General features: G+C 40.8%; 1 protein-coding gene across 6 annotated transcripts in view; it reads right to left on the reverse strand.

Moving 5' to 3' along the window:
• NOSTRIN (nitric oxide synthase trafficking) overlaps positions 1-23474 on the reverse strand; it is a 62015-nt gene that overhangs the window by 6508 nt on the left and 32033 nt on the right. For 3 of the 6 annotated variants that reach the window (XM_070476085.1, XM_070476088.1, XM_070476084.1), the window contains 8 exons: positions 23022-23084; positions 20135-20233; positions 19428-19505; positions 14528-14653; positions 8477-8575; positions 8254-8379; positions 3658-3766; positions 2251-2339 (listed from right to left, as the gene is read on the reverse strand). In XM_070476085.1, the coding sequence (XP_070332186.1) occupies positions 2251-2339; positions 3658-3766; positions 8254-8379; positions 8477-8575; positions 14528-14653; positions 19428-19505; positions 20135-20233; positions 23022-23084 (789 nt within the window). The remainder of the gene's footprint in view (positions 1-2250; positions 2340-3657; positions 3767-8253; positions 8380-8476; positions 8576-14527; positions 14654-19427; positions 19506-20134; positions 20234-23021; positions 23085-23474) is intronic. The other 3 variants (XM_070476087.1, XM_070476089.1, XM_070476086.1) reach the window with 1 other exon arrangement.

The following is a 23474-nucleotide window of genomic DNA, read 5'->3' on the forward strand; positions in this document are numbered from 1 at the left end:
ACATTCTCCTCACCATTACCTCTCCCTTCACATCTCCAGCCTGGGGATTCCTTTTTTTTTTCCCCTACTTTTTGGCTGTGCCACTCGGAATGCAGATCTTGATTCCTTGACCAGGGATCAAACCCGTGCCAGCTGCAGTGGAAGCGAGGTGTCTTAACCACTGGACTGCCAGGGAAGTCTGCAGCCTGGGATTCATAATCCTAACATCCCTCTCAGGGAATCACAGCCATGGACCAAACACCTCCAATCGATGGGGAAGGGCTCTAGTCCTTGGAACAATTCACTGCACAGGGGGCAGGCTCACCTAAGATGCAATCAAAAGCTCCTCCATAGCTTCTAGCCTTAGATCCAGTCTGCACTTGAGAACATCAAGAGCAAGTCTCTCTGTTCTGTGGTGTTCCTTCTGGTATCCAAAGATAATATCTGCCCCCAAACACTTCCAGTTTCTGCAACAATTTCTCAGAGAATATGGCTTGCCAATATTCTTGTCCCAAACATGGCACTGGACCAAGAGCCAGTGAAATAGGAAATAGAGATTCCCCTGCAAGAAACCTTCCCTGCCTAAGGCAAAATCAATCTACCACCATTACTGTTAATAGTTTCCCTCCACCAGTTGTGGGGATGTGTAATCTCTGACACAGATATTTGGCATCCACTACTTGAAGACCCTTTTTGCTTCATCGCTAGATCCTAAACACCATAAATTCAGGGGTTAGATCATCTCCCATCTTGCATCTTCCACTGTGTGAATCAGGCCAGTTGTGTACCTGGAAGATCCTAATACAAATTCTGTATCAATGGCAAAATGCTATGCAAGAACCCAAAGAAATAAACTTATAAATTAATGCCATCATAAAATACTTCATATGATTTCCTTTCGGTAAATATCATTTACACTGAATTAGTTAGCCAAACATTTTATGTTGTCACAGAAAATGTCTTTCAGTCTGTTTTATAATTTTATAAAAATTGTAGCCATATGTCACTGCAAGGATATTAGACCTCTGTTTCCAAGTGAACAGAATTCAGGTCTGTCTTTTCACAAAAAGTGTCAGGTTTATTTCTGAAACAGCACCTCCACTAAAGGAAGCTGCTGCTAAAAAACAGATAAACAGTACCTGGCTGCATCTGCCTATTTTTACCAAAGGACTATTGAAATTGATCTTCGGACAGAATTTATTAGGTACGTACTTTTTACAAGAGAGTTAGGCCATGTGCAAGGAAAGGAAAACTGGCCCAGCTTCCTGGATCCTTCAAAACATTGCTAAAGATTTAATCTCTTCCTGAATTCTTCTCTAACCCCAATCAGCTTTCTCTCCAATCATAACAGAAATTGTGTACCTTGCCACACATAGGTCACAGTATTTGTTTGTTTTTATTCCTGTATAAAATTCATGGGCCTTTGCTAACTTCCTTATAATGTGGGTTCCTTTGAAGAGGTCGCACCACCCATCAATCGCAACGAATGTCGGGGTGCTGCTGCAGTCCAGGCTTTCGGCAAAATGGCCCGAAAGTGCCTCTCCCTGCCTCCACTGACTACCTCCCCTCCCCTCAAAATGACCTTGGCCTCGGAAGTTTTTTTCCCTGTTTCCCTGGAAACTCTCACACCCTAAACAGCCATCTTCCCTCTGTACATCCACATCTCTTCTTTCCCCCATTACTCTCAGAGGACCCTGATGTTGGCTCGGGGATAAATGGGAAACAGCATCTCTATAATAACTGCCAGGATTTCAGCTCTCCTCTGTGCACTATGCTAGCATTTTCTAAATACTTTTCAACCTTACAAAACCCCTTTGAGGTAAGTACCAACATCCCCACTTCCAAGATGAGAAAACTAAACCTGTCCCAGGTCCCTGTAACTGGCGGAGCTAGATCCGGATGCAGGCCTCTCTGAAAGCAGACCCTGCCTTTGTTTTTTAGTCACATCTGTTAACTGAGGTAGAGTACACATGATTTTCAGACCTTGACTGAGTGATTCTATGGTGGGGGCGAGGGAGGGATTTTATTTTAGGCTTCCTTTTTTTTTTTTTTGCCCTGGGAGGACACTAAAGCAAACAACTCTAAGTAGCTGGGTTTTTCCAGATTCCTCAAACCACTTGTCAAGGAGCTGACCTACAAGCTGTCTGACTAGACTGTTCTGTGTCATGAGAAAGGGAAGGCAAACAGCGGTCAAACGGGCCAGAACACAGGCGCTCCCCAAATAGCTCCTTCATCATTAAATCTAGGAAGCTGTGCTCCGCAAATATTTACCTCGTCCATTAAGGCTGCTGTGCTTTTTTCGCTCTCTGAGTCTGAGAAGGAAGAGTGGCTGGAGTAGGCTCTCAGCATTCGTTCCAAGCCTGCAAGTGAAATCATACTGCCAGTCACCATTGCTCAGTCCTGGAGGGACAGGGGTTAAAGATGGTTACGCTCAGAGGGAGCCAGAACCCAGAACTGATTTCTGGAGCATTTCCCAAATGGCTGGAGCCCTTTGTGTATGTAGTTGTTGCTAAATTTTACTGAATGGGTGACCTGTACCTTCATTTAATGAGATTAGAGAAATGCTGGTGCTTAAAGAGTTTTGATTGCTGTTCAAGATGAAAAACTCAAGATGAGCTTTTGAGTCCTTCCTGTAGATCCATTCAGTGGCAGTTCCCTAACATTTACCATCATCTTAAGCTCTCCTCTGCTGGTATTTACATTTCTAAACATTTTGCTCTCTTGGATTTCCTATCAAGTATTATATTGCAATAGTGTTCTCTGGTCCACAAAAAACTAGCTCCACATATCAGGATCCCAAGTATGGAATTGTTTTCATTATCTGTAGCACTTTAGAGCTTCTTCATGTTCTAACATACCTAACCTCTAAGCACAGGATTTAATTTGAATGATTTTCACATCGCTCAGGAAGTTGGTTTAAAAAAAAAACAAGTGGTGATCATTCTGTAAAGCATAGAAGTGTTGAATCATTAAGCTGTGGACCTAGAACTAATCTAGTGCTGTATATCAATAATACTTTGGTACAAAATAAATTAATTTAAAAAATCTTAAATCACCTATTAACACCCCTCCAATGGAATAATATAAACTAATATGGGGAAAATAAATAAATGGAAGCCTTGTACATAAGAGGTTTTTGTTGTTTAGTTGCTAAGTCCTGTCTGACTCTTTGTGACCGCAAGGACTATAGCCCACTAGGCTCCTCTGTCCTTGGGCTTTCCCAGGCAAGAATACTGGCCTGGGTTGTCATTTCCTTCTCCAGGAGATCTTCCCAACCCTGGCATTGAACCTGGATCTCCTACACTGGCAGGCAGGTTCTTTACAACTAGCGCCACCTGGGAAGTAAACCACCTAGTAGGTTTACTATGTTTTAATCCAAACTAATTGTCCCTTGTATCAGCCAATTTCAGGAACGGAGTAAAATGTTACAATTCTAGAAACTGTGATATAGTATTTATAAAAAGCTCACAGATGGACCAAAATGTCATGTTTAATTTTTTTGCTCTCTCCTTTGAGAGAAAATTTTTCTTTATTCACACAAATTAGGTCTGACATTTGGTCCTTTAAAGGAGATGATCCCTGCACCAGTCAGCAAAAGCAGAAGCACCCCAACTCTGAATGAAACCTCAGGATAGAATACTTTCTCTCATTAGGCCGATCGAAGAGATAGTTACATACCTTCTTGGTCTCGCGAGGCTTTTTCAATATCTTTTTGCAGCCTCAACAGTTTTGATTTTATTGAAGATGTCTGTCGCTCTTTGCTCATTGCATTTTTAGGATCTTCTTCCTTTAGGAAAAAAGAAGGAAGTTTAACAATTTAAGTGGAAAAAAGGAAGAGTTGCTACTAAGACTTTCACTGCTACATTCAAAGTTAACTTAATGGAAGGAAAAATAAATAATAATAAAACCAGGATAAACTTTGATTTTCCACAGATAGGTTTACCTTTTTAAGGTAAACCTTACCTTATTAAGACCTGCTTAATAAGAAGACATCTGGCTCACAACTGGTAAGTATATAGCCAAGAATTTACTTTAACAGAAAAAATTACCCTTGGAACGTGAATGTTACTATAGCTATTTCATAGGAGTGTGTGGCTCACCAAGGTCAGGGGCATGAGAACTTTAAGGAGACTAGCTGACTTAACCAGGACCTTTCAGTCGAGGGGAAGCAGGGCAAAAGTCACTACTTGCAGGAGAAATGGGCCAAGCAAAGGATAGAGGGAGGATTTGTGTGAAATAAAAAATTAACATACCAGTTGCTTGAGCAAATATAGGGGAAGAAAAAATTATCTAAGTAGTTTAGGTCAGATTTGAGGGCTGAAGTAGAAATTTTACCATGTAGATTGAGAACTATTAACTATGTAAGAGCTTTCATAAGCATTATTTCCAGAATTGAAAAAAATAAAGATGTTAGGACACGGTGTAAATGCCTAGTAACAAGTCAAGGAGCAAATGTCCTACAGTGATGTGCAACTTAAAATGATTAAAACCTTTGTGTGCAAAAACAAAAAGGTGTTAGGTCTGGTGGGGTGGTGGCTGATCATGAATGCAAATAGAGACAGAAATCTTGGAGAAAGAGGGAAAACTGATGACTGAAGATGGAAATGGAGGAATCAGGACTTATCTGAAAAGGAAGGAGAAAGACTGGGACCCTAAATATTGGTGGAGAGATTAGCTTTAGAAAGATTGTCCAGAAGAAAGGGAAGAGTGATGATTTAGAGCAAAGAGAATACTGTAATAGCCTTTATAAAAATATGATGAGATTAACATATTTAACCTATATGCTGCATTCAGTTCTGTTCAGTCACTCAGTTGTGTCAGACTCTTTGTGACCCCATGAACTGCAGCACGCCAGGCCTCCGTGCCCATCACCAACTCCCAGAGTCCACCCAAACCCATGTCCATTGTGTCAGTGATGCCACCCAACCATCTCATCATCTGTCGTCCCCCTTCTCCTCCTGCCCTCAATCTTTCCCAACATCAGGGTGTTTTCAAATGAGTTAGCTCTTCGCATCAGGTGGCCAAAGTATTGGAGTTTCAGCTTCAACATAAGTCCTTCCAATGAACACCCAGGACTGATCTCCTTTAGGATGGACTGGTTGGATCTCCTTGCAGTCCAAGGGACTCTCGAGAGTCTTCTCCAACACCACAGTTCAAAAGCATCAATTCTTCGGTGCTCAGGTTGATAGTCCAATTCTCACATCCATACATGGCCACTGGAAAAACCATAGCCTTGACTAGACAGACCTTTGTTGACAAAGTAATGTCTCTGCTTTGTAATATGCTGTCTAGGTTGGTCAAAACTTGCCTTCCAAGGAATAAGCGTCTTTTAATTTCATGGCTGCAATCACCATCTGCAGTGATTTTGGACCCCAGAAAAATAAAGTCAGCCACTGTTTCCACTGTTACCCTATCTATTTGCCATTAAGTGATGGGACTGGATGTCATAATCTTAGTTTTCTGAATGAGCTTTAAGCCAACTTTTTCACTCTCCTCTTTCACTTTCATCAAGAGGCTCTTTAGTTCTTCTTCACATTCTGCCATAAGGGTGGTGTTATCTACATATCTGAGGTTATTGATTATCCTGGACATCCTGGGATGTGAAGTCAGGTGGGCCTTAGGAAGCTTCACTACAAACAAAGCCAGTGGAGGTGATGGAATTCCAGTTGAGCTATTTCAAATCCTAACAGATGATGCTGTGGAAGTGCTGCACTCAATATGCCAGCAAATTTGGAAAACTCAGCAGTGGCCACTGGACTGGAATAGGTCAGTTTTCATTCCAACCCCAAAGAAAGGCAATACCAAAGAATGCTCAAACTAGCACACAATTGCACTCATCTCACACACTAGTAAAGTAATGCTCAAAATTCTCCAAGCCAGGCTTTAGCAATACTTGAACTGTGAACTTTCAGATGTTCAAGCTGGTTTTAGAAAAGGCAGAGGAACCAGAGATCAAATTGCCAACATCTGCTGGATCATTGAAAAAGCAAGAGAGTTCTAGAAAAACATCTATTTCTGCTTTATTGACTATGCCAAAGCCTTTGACTGTGTGGATCACAATAAACTGTGGAAAATTCTGAAAGAGATGGGAATACCAGATCATCTGACCTGCCTCTTGAGAAACCGGTATGCAGGTCAGGAAGCAACAGTTAGAACTGGACATGGAACAACAGACTGGCTCCAAATAGGAAAAGGCGTACGTCAAGGCTGTATGTTGTCACCCTGCTTATTTAACTTCTATGCAGACTACATCATGAGAAACGCTGGGCTCGAGGAAGCACAAGCTGGAATCAAGATTGCTGGCAGAAATACCAATATGCTGTGTACTATATAATTTTTTTTCTGTACCTTTCATTTGTGTGATTCTTATAACAACTCTATGAAATTGGCTTTATTTTCCCCATCTTACCTGTGATACTCAGAAATAAATGAAGGCCCAAGACTAAACAGCTAGTAACTAATTACTCCTGAAAGCCAACTTCTGTGACTCCCAAGTCTCCACCAGTCCACTCCATCACACATCTGCCCGAGGCTGAGGCCCAAGCTGACATTACCCCTGCAGGTGGGCTCTTAGTTTACCAACTGCAAGGATGCCTCAGTCCAACCATCAACCCTTTCTTGCTGGAGGAATGCACATTATAATCTAAATTCCATGTCAGTCCAAGACTACATTTGGTGTCTTTGGGGATGTCTATTGTTTGCAAAAGTATTTCCAGGAATAGATTACTACTGGATCAACTTGAGATAGAGTAGACTGCCATCATTAACTTTCTTAAATCTGTTCTTCTCTTCCAAAAATTTGTCAGAAAGAAGATCAATACCAGAGGTGGCATTTAAACCACAGATATAGTCTTTTCACATGACCTTTACAGTAAACTTACAAATATTTTTCACACTAATCACCAGCCCTTCAATATTTACACTCAGATTGTTTTCCTGTCTTACCCTAGTCTGTGTGAATTTTGTAGCACTCGATAAAACCCAGTCTACACTTACTGCTAATGACTATAAAGTTAGATTTTGGAGGTGTTTTGCTTTAAGAATATTGTTGCTGTTTTTCAGTCACTAAGTTGTGTCTGACTTCTTTCGGTCTCATGGACTGCAGGACACCAGGCCTCCCTGTCCCTCATTATCTCCCAGAGTTTGCCCAAGTTCATGTCCATTGAATCGGTGATACAATCCAACCATCTCATTCTTCCCCTCCTCTCCTCCTGCCCTCAATCTTTCCCAGCAGGGAAAGATTCAGAGTCTTTTCCAATGAGTTATCTCTTCACATCAAATGGCCAAAGTATTGGAGCTTCAGCTTCAGCATCAGTCTTTCCAATGAATATTCAGGGTTGATTTCCTTCAGGATTGACTGGTTTGATCTCTTTGTAGTCCAAGGGACTCAAGAGTCTTCTCTAGCACAATTGAAAAGCATCAAGAATATTAAGGATATTAAGAAAATCTTATTCTCCCAGTTGGAGAATCAGTCCATTCTCTAAGACAACATACATAGTCATTAGTTCTGGTGCACTGAAATGACAATAGAAACCAAAATTTCCCATGGGCATGTCAATTAAAGATAAACCATTGTGGCTGCTTCTTTATGTTTCAATAGGACCTTAGTCAAATTTTCAAGGAGAATGACCCTTATTTTATTGACAGTTTGTCTTATAGAGGTATTTTCACAGGAAAGTAATAGATATATTTTATTGTACATTGTCTCATCTCAGGGATCACCTACACTATTTGGAAGAAAAAAGGTACTTTCTCCATGTAATCAAATCTTCCTTCCCACTTTCATCTCTATCTTTGTTTCTGCTTTGAACAGATATTTCAATTGCTAATTTACTTTGTCTTTCACAGGGAGCTCTGATCAATACTATGTAATAACCTAAATGGGAGAAGAATTTGAAAAAGAATAGATACATGTATTTGTATGACCAAGTCACTTTGCTGTACATTTGAAACCAACACAACATTGTTAATTGATTAAACTCCAATGAAAATTAATTTTTTTAATTTAAAAAATTAAATATTTGCTTCAAAAATAAAAAGATTCAGTCTAAGATCCTCTTTGACTTTCTTCCCTTGCAGAGAATACTGGAGACATATTTTCATCACCCCATCTGTAAGCCACAGTTTTTAAACTTATGCAGACTATAAAAAGTCAATATTTTAATTTACAAAACAATGTTTCCTTTACAATTGCTCTCAATTTTTAAAGAAATGAATCCCTCAGTATATGACTGAGGTTCCCCACTAATGAAACCTCCTTCCATTCATACTTACAAAGTAGTCGGTTAATAGGAACTCAGATTTATTTTCTGTAGATGAAACTGTGGTTTCTTCCATGAGAGCCTGGATATCTTTTTCGATGTCTATTTGGCTGATGGCACAGTGAATCTGCGTGTGGCACTGCAAGGCCAAGAAAAGCAGAACAAGGTTGCAGAAGACATGTTTCCTGCCAGTTCTTACCATGCACACCAGAGACGGCAAATTCTCTACTACTCACTGTGGTCAAGGTCTGGCCAAAAACAGAAATATGTTGGGAGTACTGGTTTAAGTTATTGCATAAAAGTTGAATTCTTTCTTTCTCCAGCTCCAGGATGCTCTGAAAAGGATAAAAAATGATATTACATCAGCCCACTGTTATATTTGCCAACAAAGGTCCGTCTAGTCAAGGCTATGGTTTTTCCAGTGGTCATGTATGGATGTAAGAGTTGTGAAGAAAACTGAGCGCAGGAGAATTGATGCTTTTGAACTGTGGTGTTGGAGAAGACTCTTGAGAGTCCCTTGGACTGCAAGGAGATCCTACCAGTCCATCCTAGAGGAGATCACTCCTGGGTGTTCATTGGAAAGACTGATGATGAAGCTGAAACTCCAATACTTTGACCACCTCATGCGAAGAGTTGACTCATTGGAAAAGACCCTGATGCTGGGAGAGATTGGGGGCAAGAAGAGAAGGGGGCGATGGAGGATGAGATGGCTGGATGGCATCACTGACTCGATAGACATGAGTCTGAGTAAACTCCGGGAGTTGGTGATGGACAGGGAGGCCTGGTGTGCTGTGATTCATGGGGTCGCAAAGAGTCAGACACGACTGAGCTACTGAAGTGAACTGAACTGTTATATTTACAAAATTAAAGGTGCCCACAAAGCACTAACACACTGAAGAAAGTGAGTGAGCCATCCTGTTTGTGCCTCTTGATCCAAACTGCAGAGAGGGCAGGTTCCCAGGAAAGGAATGGATTTGGTGTCTGTCTATTTATCCTCTATTAGGATTAATTTAGGCTTCCCTGCTGGCTCAGGGGTAAAGAATCCACGGCAATGCAGGAGATACAGGAGATGTGGGTTTGATTCCTGGGTCAGCAAGATCCCCTGGAGGAGGGCATGGCAACCCACTCCAGTATTCTTGCCTGGAGAATCCCATGGACAGAGGAGCCTGGTGGGCTACAGTCCACAGGGTTGCAGAGTTGGACATGACCGAGCATGCATGCATGCAGGATTGATTTCACTCTCATACTTTCCCCGTCTTTTCTAGGCCAAAAGGCCCACAGGTGGATGCCATAGGTTACTTGATGTTCACAAAGAAGGGGGAGAAAGAAATCATTTGAAATCATTTGTGCATTCCAGAAAAAGAATGAAACCCAGTAAAAGCCCTTCTGTATTTAGGAAATGCAGTCAGACACTAAATATTTCTAGAATTGTTTGCAGCACATACAAGGCATTCTGTTAGTCTTTGCAGGGATAGCAATGATGAGATGCGAATTCTCTTCTTAAGGAAGCTTATGTGATGAGAGCAGGACCTTAAAGTCTGACCAAGTCATTTTCCTGGGCTGGGAGTTCAGAGACCACTCTTTGAAGGTGGGAATACAGCCTTCTTCTCATTTTGTGTGGGATGACAAAAATTCCACTCTTGGAGTTTTAGTTGGTTTGTTTTTTTAACTGGGAAGAATAAATGAAATTAGGGAGGTCACATCTGGCTTGTCAGCCATTAACATTTTAGAAAAAATTAGTTATCAGGCTCTTGCCACTCACTGGGAGCCAAGCTGAGGACTGCTCATTTTGAGGAAATAGAAAAGTTCAGAGAAGGCTGGGTCAACTGGAATACACACTGGGGATTCCTAGGCTATGTTGGGGACTGCAGGAGGCTGCTGGGTATGTGCCCAGATACCAGTGGGTTTGACAGAGGTGGCAGGTGTCCAAGACATAATGCCTCATTCTGTTTCTGTAAGGGCAAGGCCTGGGCTTTCCCCCTTTATCCAGAGGCTGGGCTGGTTCCTCTCATACCTGCCTTTCTACCTCACCCCTTCCCACAGTAAAGAGCACTCAGCAAGAGTCCTTCATGAGAAAGAATGTGGGCAAATCAGTGGGTAGCATTACCAAAGAAGTAAGAAGGGTGGACTGTATTCAAGGCCTTAGGTAGTGTGGGGGTGCGGGGACATCACAAAGGCCACTGGCTTCTCTCATCCTGCTTCTCAGCACACTTGCAGGAGCCACTGGCCTGTCCAGTACAGTGCTCCTTTATATCCCTGTATGTAGACTGCCTTCATATCCTGTTGTTATTTCACCTATGGTATATAGTCATTAAATTTTTTTAAAAATGTGTGTAATTGTTGCGTAAAGCTTACCATTTTCACCACTTTCAAGTGTACAGTTCAGTGTCATTAAGTCCATTGAAATCATTGTGCAATCACTACCACTATCCATATCCAGAATTTTTTTCATCTTGCAAAACTGAAACTCTGTGCCCATTAAACAATAACTCCCCATTCTCTCTCCCCTCATCATCCCAGCAGCCACAATTCTACTTGCTGTCTTCTATGAATCTGAACCTATCCTAAGCGTCTCTTCTAAGAAGAATCATGCAATATTTGTCCATTTGTGTCTGGCTTATTTCACTTAGTATAAAATCTTCAAGATTCATCCTTGTAGCTTGGGTCAGAATTTCCTTCCTTTTAAGGATGAATAATGTTCTGCTGTCTGAACACACCCCACTTTACTAGTATACAGTCATTTTAATGCTACTATTAAATGCAAGTGCTAAAAGGCTGCAGTGACTGTAAACATCTATGTCAACCACATGCAAACTTTGATCCTGTGCCAAGTGTCTTGACTTTTGAATTGGGAAGCCTGGAGCTCTGCTCCCCAAGGCCATCTTCCTTGTCTAGTCAGAATCTGCACAATTTTTGTAAGTCAACGGAAATGAAATACCTTTTGTTTCTGCTGTTGGTCTCCTTAATCTTTCTCCAAAATCTCAAGTACCAGCCATTTGAACGTGCCCTCTGTCTCCCAGATACAGGATTAAAGACCCAGAAGAGTAGCCTAGTAAATGTAAACGCTTCTTCACAGGGCACAAACCATATGCCTCCTCTAACAAATATGTAAAATAAACTTGCTCAATGTCCTGGACCGCAAGTTGAACCGTCTTCAGAAAGAGTCTTTACATGATAGAAAGATATGGAAAGCAGCGGTTCTAGTTTAGCACTACGAGCAAAGGACAGGATGGAAAACAAAAGCCAGGTTTGGGAAACACTGAATCCCTGCTGGGCAGCTGTTTCTTTACTGTGACAAGTGCTGAGCCACTAGCATCAATCTGAGACTAAAGTAATCCTGTCCCTTGCTGGCAATGGTAATATTTAACAGATTTTAATTACATTTCAGGGAAATCGTTAAGATGATCTATGTGTGCTCATGAAAGGAGGCTGAGATAAATTCCACTGTGCAAAGGGGAAATCCATATCTCATTTAATGAATTATTGCTTTCTATTATCTTGTTCTTTTTGTATAAAATAGGGCGCAGAGAAGCAAGAGACTCTGGAGGACCTCAAATTTTCCTTGTGTGTTTTCACAACAGCACGAGAAAGGAAAGTGCGATCAAGAAGTTATCAAGGAAAAGTAGATGGAGAGGTTGTCTGGGCCCAGGCTTCATGATAATTCACACTCTTCATTCATTCTTTTCATTTCCTGCTGTTCTGGCTCCTGGTTAGTACTACCCAGGGAGCTTGGAGGGACTTCATTTTCATCTAAATTGTTTTCATGAAACTGATCAAAGAAATATCTTGCTTTTTCTTGAGCAGAAACTCTTAAACATTACTATGCATAGCAATCACCGAGATCCCTTCCTAAAATCATTCAGAAGTTGTGACTCATCCTATGTAGGCAGGCACTCATATATCTGCATTTTAATTTTTTTTTTAGCCTAAAACTCCTCATTCCCAACTCAGGGCTTAAGAGTCAGTTTATCCTCAATTTTATTTATTTATTTTTGACTGCCCTGCACAGCATGTGGAATCTTAGTTTCCCCACCAGGGATCAAACCTGAGGCCCCCTGCAATGGAAATGTGAAATCTTAACCACTGGACTACCAGAGAAGTCCAGGAACCCAAATTTTAACAAGGACTCCATACCTTGTTCTGGGTCCATAAAGGGCTACAAGAAAACACATTTTAAAACCATTTCTAATTCTTCCACCCAGAGAGGACCCTTGTTAACATTTTGATGTATTTTAGTCTGTTGAGGTATATGTGTATGTGTGATTTTATATTTCTAGTTATCAACCAAATTATACAAATTGCTATACTGTTTTTTCACTTAACATTGTATATAAGCAGTTTCCAATGCTATTAGTTTCCAAAACATTGTTTTAATGAATAATCCCTTGTATAGAGTGTATTGATTTATCTTCTTAACATTGGCCACTTGTATTGTTTCTTCCCTTTTACTTTTAATGTATTTGAACAGAAATCTGTGCTTTGTTTTTCATTTATTTCCTCAGATGGATTTATGGAAAGGAAATTAGGTTTTTCAACTGAGGTTCTAAGAGAGAATTAAGCCCTATGTCCTAAGGCATCTATTGTCTGCATTGAGTTACCATCTCTCCATTGCATCTAAAGTGGTATTAGTTACCACCATCCTTGGGGAACTGAGAAAACAGCCACTCACATTATTTTCTGTGTTCTGTGGCTCACATGAGAAACACTGGTTGAAATTGTGAACATTTTTAAGATTCTTTGCACTTATTGCAAATGGTTTTCTAAAATAATTCCTTGAGTAAATATTACCAGTACCAAACATTTGATTTGTGGTCATTTTTGATAGAGTGGCTATTACTGTTTTATTTTGGCCTCACACATTATTTTATTTTGCACAGTTTGCAGGATTTTAGTTCCTGACCAGGGACTGAAGCCAGGCCCATGTCAGTGAGAACACAGATTCCTAACCACTGGACCACTATGAGATTCTTGAGTGGCTATTATATTTCAAAATACAGGTTATTTCTGCCAACTGAATTGTTTCTTCTTGGAAGGTAGGAAGTATGGCTTGAACATATAATTATGAAGTGATGACTCATTTTGACATATGATTTGTGGAATTGGTTTCATTTCTTAATATTTGCACTTGAAATTTTATACTATTTTTCACAGTATCTAGTAAACTGCCTTGAGCATGGTTCAGTGAATGTCCTCTGAAAGAATTTGTGAATCCAATCTGGAGAGTCAGACCGGACAGAGGAAGAACAGCTGGAGAAGGGGGGAAACTAATGAAATGGAACAACCCTGGTGGACCCATTTCTATCTCCCACACTTCTAATAAATTCTCTTTTAATTGAGTTCAGCCAGCTTTTGTTATATGCCTTCATGAATATCACATGTTATTCATGTCATTTGTAAACAACAGAGAATAAGAATACACAGTGTAATATGTGAATCACAGACTTGTTGGTATAGACTCAGTATGTCCAAGCCACGGAAATACTAAGGAAGGGAATCCTTATTGGTTAAGGTGAGGCAAGGATGACTCGACAGGAACATCTCAAGTGGGTCTAGTGGGGCTTGGTTTGGCATTCAGGGGGCAGAGGATAGCTCTAAGCCAGAGGAGAAGTTTAGAACCTAATAGAACTCATGTGGGATAAGAGGAACTATGTGAACTCAAAGGAAGAGGGAGTAATGTTCCAGTGTTCTCCAGCATGGTGGTAGCAACAAACCAGGAAACAAAAAAGATGAAAGGAAACCTTTCTTTTCTTTATGGAGATTCTGGCTTCTAGTAGATTCTCCATGTGATTTGAATTCTTAAAAAAACAAAAAAACAAAAAAAACCTAGGGTCTTAAATATTTTTAAAGCTGAGCTGAATGGAGGTTTTTTGAAATATAAGGAAACGTACATCTTGTCACCATCAGGAAGACTTTGTAAGTGAAGAAGATAATGTCCATGATGTTTCAACATAAAAGTAGGGACTGCTGAAAGTGGGGTGTGGTGGGAAGAGAGGGTGGAGGAAGATCCTAAAAGGAGAAAAAGGCATTGAGAAAAAGGAAGGAGAGGCTCAGTAAGAGCCTCTGGTAAGGGTAGTTAGTAACTGTGCACTACATCCTGGCAGCCAGACAGTAAGAACCACAATTATCCCCCACTGCTGTGAGGTAGAGAGGAGGATGAGATGGATGGAGACAGAGAGGTTAAATGTTTTTCTCATAGCCCTTGAAGGGTGCCTAGGAGCAGTGATTTCTCTCCCACACAAAGCCTCCTTGGAAAAAGAAAAACAAAAAACCATGAATGCATAACTTACCTGGAAGCAATTTTCCAGTGTGTTCTCCCATTTCAGTCTTGTAGAACAGCTTGCCACGTTTTTTTGGTAGTAATTTTCATCTTCTTTTGATAACTTCTCGGTTGATTTTTTCAGTTTATTGAGGAGCTAAAGTAAAACATCAGTGTCACATATTCAGGAACACATTTATGAAAGTCCTTGGTAATTCCAGAGAAAGAATTACATGCATCCCCATGATGAGTTTCTCATCTCCCAGCTAAAGTCACAAACAGTAACAATAGATGACAAAATCAAAGATCTTTCTCAGAAAACAGGGATGTCAGAACTGAAAGGAAGCCTAAGGCCCTTTCAATAGGATTCCTTCAATTTTTCTATGAGGAAATAGAGGTCCTTAAATATGATGTGATATGTCTGCTTTCATCAGTTGAGGGATGAGGCCAAATGACAGGTGAGGAGAAGCAAGTTCAGATCAGGAAGTTGCAACTCCAGACTGTAATCTACTGGTGATTCTTGTACTCTTATTTAGTAAATTCTTTAGTCCTCGGCATTTCTTACTGGCACAGGTAGAGATTTGTACAATTAGATAATTTGTAGAACTAGCATTAGGTCTGGAACATTCTATCACTTCATCACTATGTAAACTCTGCAGTATAACTCTGGAATCAAACTTCAGGATTACAGTCCTGGTTCTAACTGCTGGTGAGTTACTTCACAAGACACAGTTTCCTCATCTTTGTGATGGGCATAGTGATACTCCCACTTCATTGTATTGTTTGTTTTCTGTTTTTGGGGTTTTTTTTTTTTTTTTTTTTGGCTTTTGGCCACACTGCATGGCAGGTAAAAATCTTAGTTTCCCAACTAGGGATTGAACCTGCTCACCCTACACTGGAAGCGCGGAGTCTTACCCACTGAACCGCCACAGGGGAGTCCCCACTGTGTTGTCTTGAGGAGTCCAGCAGGTGATGCAGGTAAGGGACAGGGCACATTGCTCAAAATTTGTCAATAGCATAGCACTCAAAGACAAGTGAGCATGACTATTACTAGTGAAGAGCCTGTGGTTGTTCAGTCACTCAGGTGTGTCCGACTCTTTGCAAAGAGCCTGATACATGCCACTGTTCACTGTAAGTCATGGACAGCTTGACAAATGCTTTCCTACACTTGTCAAATGGGAAATCTCCAGTCTCCCATCAGGGATCCTGATTCCCAATGTTCTGCACCTTACCAAAGAGCCCCCCTAACTAATCCTTCAAACTGGCTATTCTGATGGTAAAAATCAAAGTGATACAAAACTCTCTGAACCAGGGTAGCTTGAACTGAATTCTCAAAATCTCACATCTTTGAGAAAGGAAGAAGTTGCATTATATGAAGGATTCTCAGATTTAATATGCCTAGGAATGACCAGACATTCTTGGAAATTTTCAGGGTCCCACAAGTAGCAATATTGATTCAGTAGTTCTGTAGTGGGATTGGGCAATCTGAATTTTCATTGCCTCCTCAGATGATTCTGATGCACATGGTCCCCAAATCACAGTTCAGGAACACCAAGGATCCCTCTGATTTAAGCAGCTTAAGAATTTCAAGGATAGAGATGAATGTTTTTAAGAATTCCCCTCTTTATGTTTAAGGACATTTTGACTAACATTTCAGTAATGAACATTCATCCAAAATGCTGAATGTTAACACCATTCACTTTATTATTCCAGTTCACATGCTAGCCATTCAACTGTCCCTCATCTCTGATGTATGGTGTACTCAGGACATGGTTGGTTTTGCATATCAAGTGTAATGAGCCATTTATCTATAGAGACATGGGCTTGTGAATTTTAGCCTAATAATGATACAGAGAAAGACTTGAATGTGTACCATGGCTATACTTGGCCAAGTCATTGTTCCCTGGTCCTTGTTGAGTGTGCCCAGGTCTGTAGCAATAAGAATGGAGTCACTTTGAAGATGACAACTCACGTTCATCAGCCTGCACTATATAGCTATTGACTAGAAGTTTCTGCTCAGCAAACACAGACCATTGCTATTCTGTGTAATAGATCCCAGGATGAGAGAAGTAGGCAGGTATCACAGAGTGACCCCTGTGTGAATAAACCTAACATGAAAGTAGGAATTGGTGAGGCAAAATAGCTTGACATGGTATCAAAAAGACATTTTTGGTGAGGTTGGAGCACACAGTTTGAGAGGAATAATAGCAAAGTGAAAGCGTTGAAGAGTTAGGCAAGGATCAAGTCAGGGAGGGTCTTCAAGAGCCATATAGAGGAGATGTTCTTTATTCTGAGGTCACCTGGGTGTATTTTAAGGCTTTTAAAAGGAGAATGATACACTCAGATTCAAGTTCCAGAAAAGTCAGCCTGGCTTGTATATGGGGAATAGATAAGGAGATGCAACACCGAAAGCCAAGACACCAGTTTGTCAATTGGAGTAACCCAAGTAGTGATGACAGTGGCCTGGGAGAGACTAGTGCCTGTGGAGAGAAATATGCGCGGATAAATTCAAGAAGCATTTAGGTTAGGACTTAGCATTGGAAGGGTATGTGGATGGTAATATTCAAAGATATAAAAAACAGAGGCATTCAAAATACTTTTGGTAAAGGGAAGGGATGGTTTTGACTTTGGATACTGAGTTTGTTTGAAATGCTAGAGTGCAGTTTAGAAACTGGTTTGGTTTGGAGATATAAACTGGGGTATTGTCAGCAGAGACATAGTAGATGGAGCTTTGAGAAAATATTTGTTGAGTACCTGTTGTTACTGAGCACTTGATATTGAGAGTACTGTGTCAGACTCGAGATACAAGCCAAATAAAACAGAATGAGGCCCAGGAGGGATATCATCAGACAGAGCAATATAGACAGTTCAGGAGGAACAAGGGAAGTCCATAAAGGAGCTTAAGAAAAAATTGACAGGAAAATCAAAAGAGTAAGATTTGTTGAAGTTGAGAATATTTCTAGAAGGGGAAATTCAATGGTGATTGACACTTTTAAGAAATTCAATAAAGTCAGAACTGGAAAGCACCCTATTAGCTTTAGTAACAAGGACCACATTGTATTCAAGGGTAAGAACATTCCTAGCAAATTGGTGGGGAAATATTGGTTGTTGCTTTGAGGAGTGAACAGATGAGGAAGTGGAGACAGAGCACAGATAACCCTTTCAATGAATCTTCTTGTAAAAAGAAAGAGGGACTTCCCTGGTGGTCCATTGGCTAAGACTCTGCGCTTCCAGTTCTGGGGGCATGGGTTCAATCCCTGGGCAGGGGTGGGGACTAAGATTCCACATACTGCACAGCACAGGCAAAAAGTAAAAACATAAATAAATAAAGAGAAGACATGTGGAGAGGAACAGGACTGTGGTCATGGAGGCTGTCTCCCCGACTCTTTCTACTCTCCCAAGATAGAGGGAAGTCGAGAAGGCTGATGGGAAGCAACTCTTGGAGAGGAGTCTGTCTGAGATCCGGGAGAGAAGGGAATAATCAAGGGAAGGGTCACTGAGAGGAGGCGGGGCTGGGAGTCCAAACACAGGATGAAAAACTAGCCTGTCCCACTGCACACAGCACTTCAGTAGGCAGGTGGCCGTGCTGACCGCCGGGTTCTCTGTGACGCTGTAGGTGAGATCATCTGCCGAGAGTGGATGATGGAGACAGTAGTGAGAAGAGTGAAGATGCAGATCAGCTTCTGGGGAGAGTAAGGATTGCTGAGCAGGAAAACAAGGACTGATGAGTGGCACAAACCAGGCCAGGCCAGGGAGGAGGTCACGGGCAGGGCTCTGTGAGATGCAGAGATGAACGCTGCCTTAGGTGTTTAGCCTTGGGACTAAAAATGAGAAAGCTACCAGATATAGTGATGAAGGTGGTAGGGGTCTGTGACGTAATGACAACTAAGGGCTATAGTTAACAGGACCAGCTGGAGAGAGTTGGGGGGAGGATCACAGACTTCCGCCTCCCTGGAAAGCAGCTAATGAGGGAAGGAAGCAGAAATTCAGCACTTAGCTGCCCATGCTATTCCCCTTGTTATTCCCTGACGTCAATGAACAATAGCTTCTAATGAGGGCCCCGAATGCCTACAGCAGGGTCCCAGAGCTTAGGTTTTTAACCTACTTTGGTTTTGCCTCCTCCTTGGAAGCTGTCTCATTATTTAATCCTTGTTATTATGATCATTTCAAACTGTGAAGATTGACACAAGAACCTTGTAAAATCTTGCTAACAATGAATTTAAGTTATTCAGCTAATAGCTTCTCAGGTGAGATAGAGTTACTTGGTGATGACAATTCTTGTCTTCTTTTAAGGATGTTTTGGGTTGCAGTGTGTGGCCTGCATTTCCTTAGAGGGAGCCCATCTTTAGGGGAAGATATTGACTATTTCAGAGGTTTCCAGTCTGGGGCACACACCACCTGGGGTGTGCAAAATAATTAGTATTTCAATATTATTTGTGTTCATTTCTGCATAAAGAGAGTGTTCCAGCTTACTCTTATTCAATGTATGAAGTGATACTGGTGCCCACACAAGGACAGTTGAGGATTCTGAAGTGTTCTGGAGGGAGAGTGGAAATTTTACAACATGAGATGCTGATGTGGGTCTTTATACACATCTTCTTCACTCTCAGTATCTATGTACATGTGCCCCTCATAAGGAGTCTGGATCATATGGATTTGCAGATGTATTATCTAGCTTTATTTATTTATTAATTTATATTTTTGGTCTCACCACTCAGCATTTGGAATCTTAGTTCCCTGACCAGGGATTGAACACGAGTCCTCTGCAGTGGAAGCTCAAAGTCTTAACCACTGAACTGCCAGGGACGTCCTCATCTAGCTTCAGTTAGGTTCATACACAAAATTGATACATGCTTTATGCAGATTTCTGCTGTGAAGCTATAGATTGATGTTAACAATGCAAGCACAAGAAAGCCACAGGAAATACTAACAATGCAAATGCAAGAAAGCCACAGGAAAGTGTCAGAGCTCCTGCTTTCTTCCGTTCCGGATGATGGCTGCATCATCACCTGCGTGAAAAGGTAAAAACTGACATGATCTAATGAGAGCTGATGAGAAGCTAACCAAAAACATGACATTATAAGAGGACATATTAGAAATACAAATTTATATTTCACTAGGGTTAAGGCTGAACCTTGTCCCACATGTATATTTTATTTGTATATGTCACTGAATGACTGCATGAAGTCATCATGATCAACTAATCACTGAAAATATTATTTCATTTTTACCACATCCTTCAAATATTTCCACTTTTTCATGTTTTATATTTTTTAACATTAATATAATATAAAAGTATATATAGGATATACAGGATAGGTAAAGTACATTATGTATTATGCTATGCATATGCATATCTTACTTATTTGGGGTATGAGCTTATTTGGGGTGTTTAATAGGGCTCCTTATCATAAACATTGGACACTGGTTTGCTTTGTCATCTGTTGATAATACCTTTCAAAAATATGTGGAGACCAGGAATAACTTTGGATCCCATCTCATACTCTGCCATGCTACAGCTCTGCAGAGACCCCACACAGAGGTGGAGTCAGCCAATTCTCCTGTGTTCACAGCTAACGGCAGGAAGCTGCTCATCCATCTCTAAGCCACATGCACTCAGCTGGCCATGAGATGTTACCTTCTGCTTCTCCTTCTCAGTTGTAATCTGCTTGGAGCTTTCTACAAGATGGAAAAGTGCTTCATGCTTCTTGGTGCTAACCATCAATTTCTTCTTGGCCTAGAGTCGAAAACATACAAGAAAAGCAAAGAAGGATCAGAAACTGGTGTCAAGAGAGAAACTCTTCTGTTCTGGAACAAGTTATATTCACGTGCTAGCTTGAATGATTGTATATTTTTAGTTCTTCATTTCTGCCCTCACCGCAAAATCTGCTAAAACACCACAGTGGCTAATATTTTACCCTGAGAAGCATTGTATGTTTTTTCATTGCATTCAGTTCATTCAAGAGGGTCATGTATTTTGTTAAATCATTGAAGGCTAAGTCTACAAACCATAATTGAGGTCATTTTAAGATGCTCTCCTAAACCTTAGAGCAAAAGGGAAATTTTGCTCCCTGATGCCCTGGCTTGAAAGTTGGGCATCTGCCTGACATCCTGAGAACTGCCCTGAATTTGCAGCAGGCAGGTGGAGGGAGGAGTCGGGAAAGAAGAGCATTTAAAGTCCCCCTCCTCTGCTGATGCCTCCAACCTCAGCATGGATTATAATTTAAGTGATTGTTCTCTATTGCATACAGCCCCAGCTCTGGATGTTCCAGAGATAAATCAATAGAATCTGGTTTGAGTTGGATTCAACCTGTTCAGGAACTGGGTCAATTGAAAAGGCTCTATGGTTTTTCACTTCAAGTTGCAAGGACTGTAAAAACCAGATAATGAAGGGGAAAATCTACATCTCTTTTTCCTTAGGAAGTCAGAGGCAAAACCTTCTGAATGTCTCTAAACACATGAAACCTCTATAAAAGGGAATTCAAGGAACAAGCAGCTCAGAGAGCCTGCCTCCCGCCCCCCCCCCCCCCCCGCCCCGCCTTCTGTTGGTCACATGCCTGCTGATAAAGGAGAGCAGGAGGCAAGAACATTTGGTCCTTTAAGGCTTTTCACTTGCATCTCCAAAACAGACTATGCTTCATTACTGAATGAAGACATGCTGAATCCCTCGAATTGTAACTGGAGAGAAAATTATTATAGCACAAGCATTTTATGTTCTCTAATTTCTCTGTCAATCTTCATAAAAATAAAATCGTTTTACTTAGAAAAATTACTTGGTGGAAACTGGGAAATAAGAAGGTGTTTTTTTGTTGTTGTTGTTCCTGAAAGCAGTGACAGCTACTGAAAATGGTTTCTCTTCCCATCTATTATATCAAATTTTCCATGAAAGCTGAATATTTAAGAATGAATTTTTAAAAAACAAACTGTTTAAGAAAGCTCATAAATCAAGGGCAAACTTGGAAACAAATGACTGGACACTGTTTATGGGACACTCACATATTTACTATAAAAGTGATTCTCATGAGCATCCTTTTACTGGGATTACTATTGTCAGCATAGAAATTCACTTTTCTCAAACATTTATAATTACTTAGGGCTCTTAGGGAGCCCTCGGTTCCAGCAACAGCTTCAGAGGCGATGTTGAGGTCTGAAATGGGGCCCCCTATTTCTGAAGGTGTCTCCGCTTATTTGGCACTCATGATTGTCTACTTGAGAGAGAAGGATCTTTAGGGGCATCAGTACTTCAGAGATGAAAAGGGAGAATTTTAACTTTGGGAGTCCAAGTCTTCTCAAAGGGGACCATTGGGTTTTCTGAGCAGATTCCCTCTGCACTGGCTTCCAGTCTTTCCCCCTCAAAATGAATTCCTCCTAAACTGGATTGTTCTAGAATATCTTCTGTACATACATATGGGCACCATCTGTGATTCTCTCTGCTTACGACCATACAATGATGCCCTAAATTCTCACATCAGATCATAACTGCTCTCCTTAGAAGTCATTCACTATTTCCTGCACACATGTTGTTAATATCTAGCCAGCTGAACTTTAAATTACACGAAACAAGAACCGTGTCTTAGTGCAGTGTGCTGCACAAGAAGTGGGTCGTACATACTCGTGGAATCAATACAGGCATCCCCCTTTACAAATCTTCACCCATCCCTCAACCACGCTCCTCTCACTGGAGAAACAGAGATCAGGAATGACCTTCTATAAAAGACAAGACCAAAACTCAGTATTCATACCATGCCCTAAGTCACAAATTATACGGAGAGGCAGTCAGTGTAGGCAACGGTTAAGGTCAGTAACCTGGAGGCCAGGTTACTTGGTTCAACCATTAACCAGTTTTGTAACCTTAGAAGATTATTAACCTCTGTGTCTGTACTTCCCCACCCATCTATAAAATGGGACAACACATTGTCATATACCACGTTGGTTGGTTTTTGTGATGATTCAATGCATAAATATATATAGCACTTGACATACAATAAAAACTACTTACTAGCTATAAATGAAGGCCATATTTGGAATTTTGCTCCTCTATAAGTTTAGTTGAAAGATTTGTTGTTGTTGTTTAGTCATTACATTTTGTTAGTCTCTTGCGACCCCATAGACTGTACCCCTCCAGGCTCCTCTTTCCATGGGATTTCCGTGGACACATCTATGTAATAACTCAGATGAGGAAGCAGTCTTCTCTCTCAGTTAGCACTGAAAAACACTGACACTGAAATACATGGGACTTCCCTTGTGGCTCAGATGGTAAAGAGTCTTCCTGCAATGCTGGAGACCCAGGTTCGATATCTGGGATGGGAAGATCCCCTGGAGAAGGGAATGGCAATCCACTCCAGTAGCCTTGCTTAGAGAATTCCATGGATCAAGGAGCCTGACAGGCTACAGCCCATGGGGTTGCAAAGAGTCTGACATGATTGAGCACTTTCTCTTCAAAAAAAATGATCACATTTGTGCAAACGCCAAAAGCTTCAATCCTAAATATTGAGTTTATACAAATGACATTTGTGTATACTTGCCTTAATTTGTTGATTCCAGTTGCTAATGACAAGATTTGCTGTCTTCTCAACTTCGTTATCAAGCTATCAAGGGGGAAAAAAGGAAAAAAAAATGTTTGCTGTCTTCTTGTTGAGTCATGGTGCTGGCTTATTAATTATAGTACAATTAGTATCATAAGCAATAAAAATTTAAAAACCTTACAGTGGACATATTTCCTGAGAAAGTAGCCAACTCTCTTTTCCTCAGGTCAAGAATCTTATTACAGGATTTAGTATGAATGCATTTGGTTGGTAAGATAATCATTTATAATATATAGTTATATTAAAAAAATATAAATGGGTACAATCTGTGTGGAGTGGAGGAGGAACTTGCATAACTTGATATCATGTCTCATCCTATTACTTCCTTTTCTGCTTCATTTTGTGGAGCCCACACTTTAACACCCTTAAGAATGGTAAAAGTCCTTCAATGGT

This window comes from Odocoileus virginianus, chromosome 13 (genome assembly GCF_023699985.2).
Source record: "Odocoileus virginianus isolate 20LAN1187 ecotype Illinois chromosome 13, Ovbor_1.2, whole genome shotgun sequence".
Lineage (NCBI taxonomy): Eukaryota > Metazoa > Chordata > Mammalia > Artiodactyla > Cervidae > Odocoileus > Odocoileus virginianus.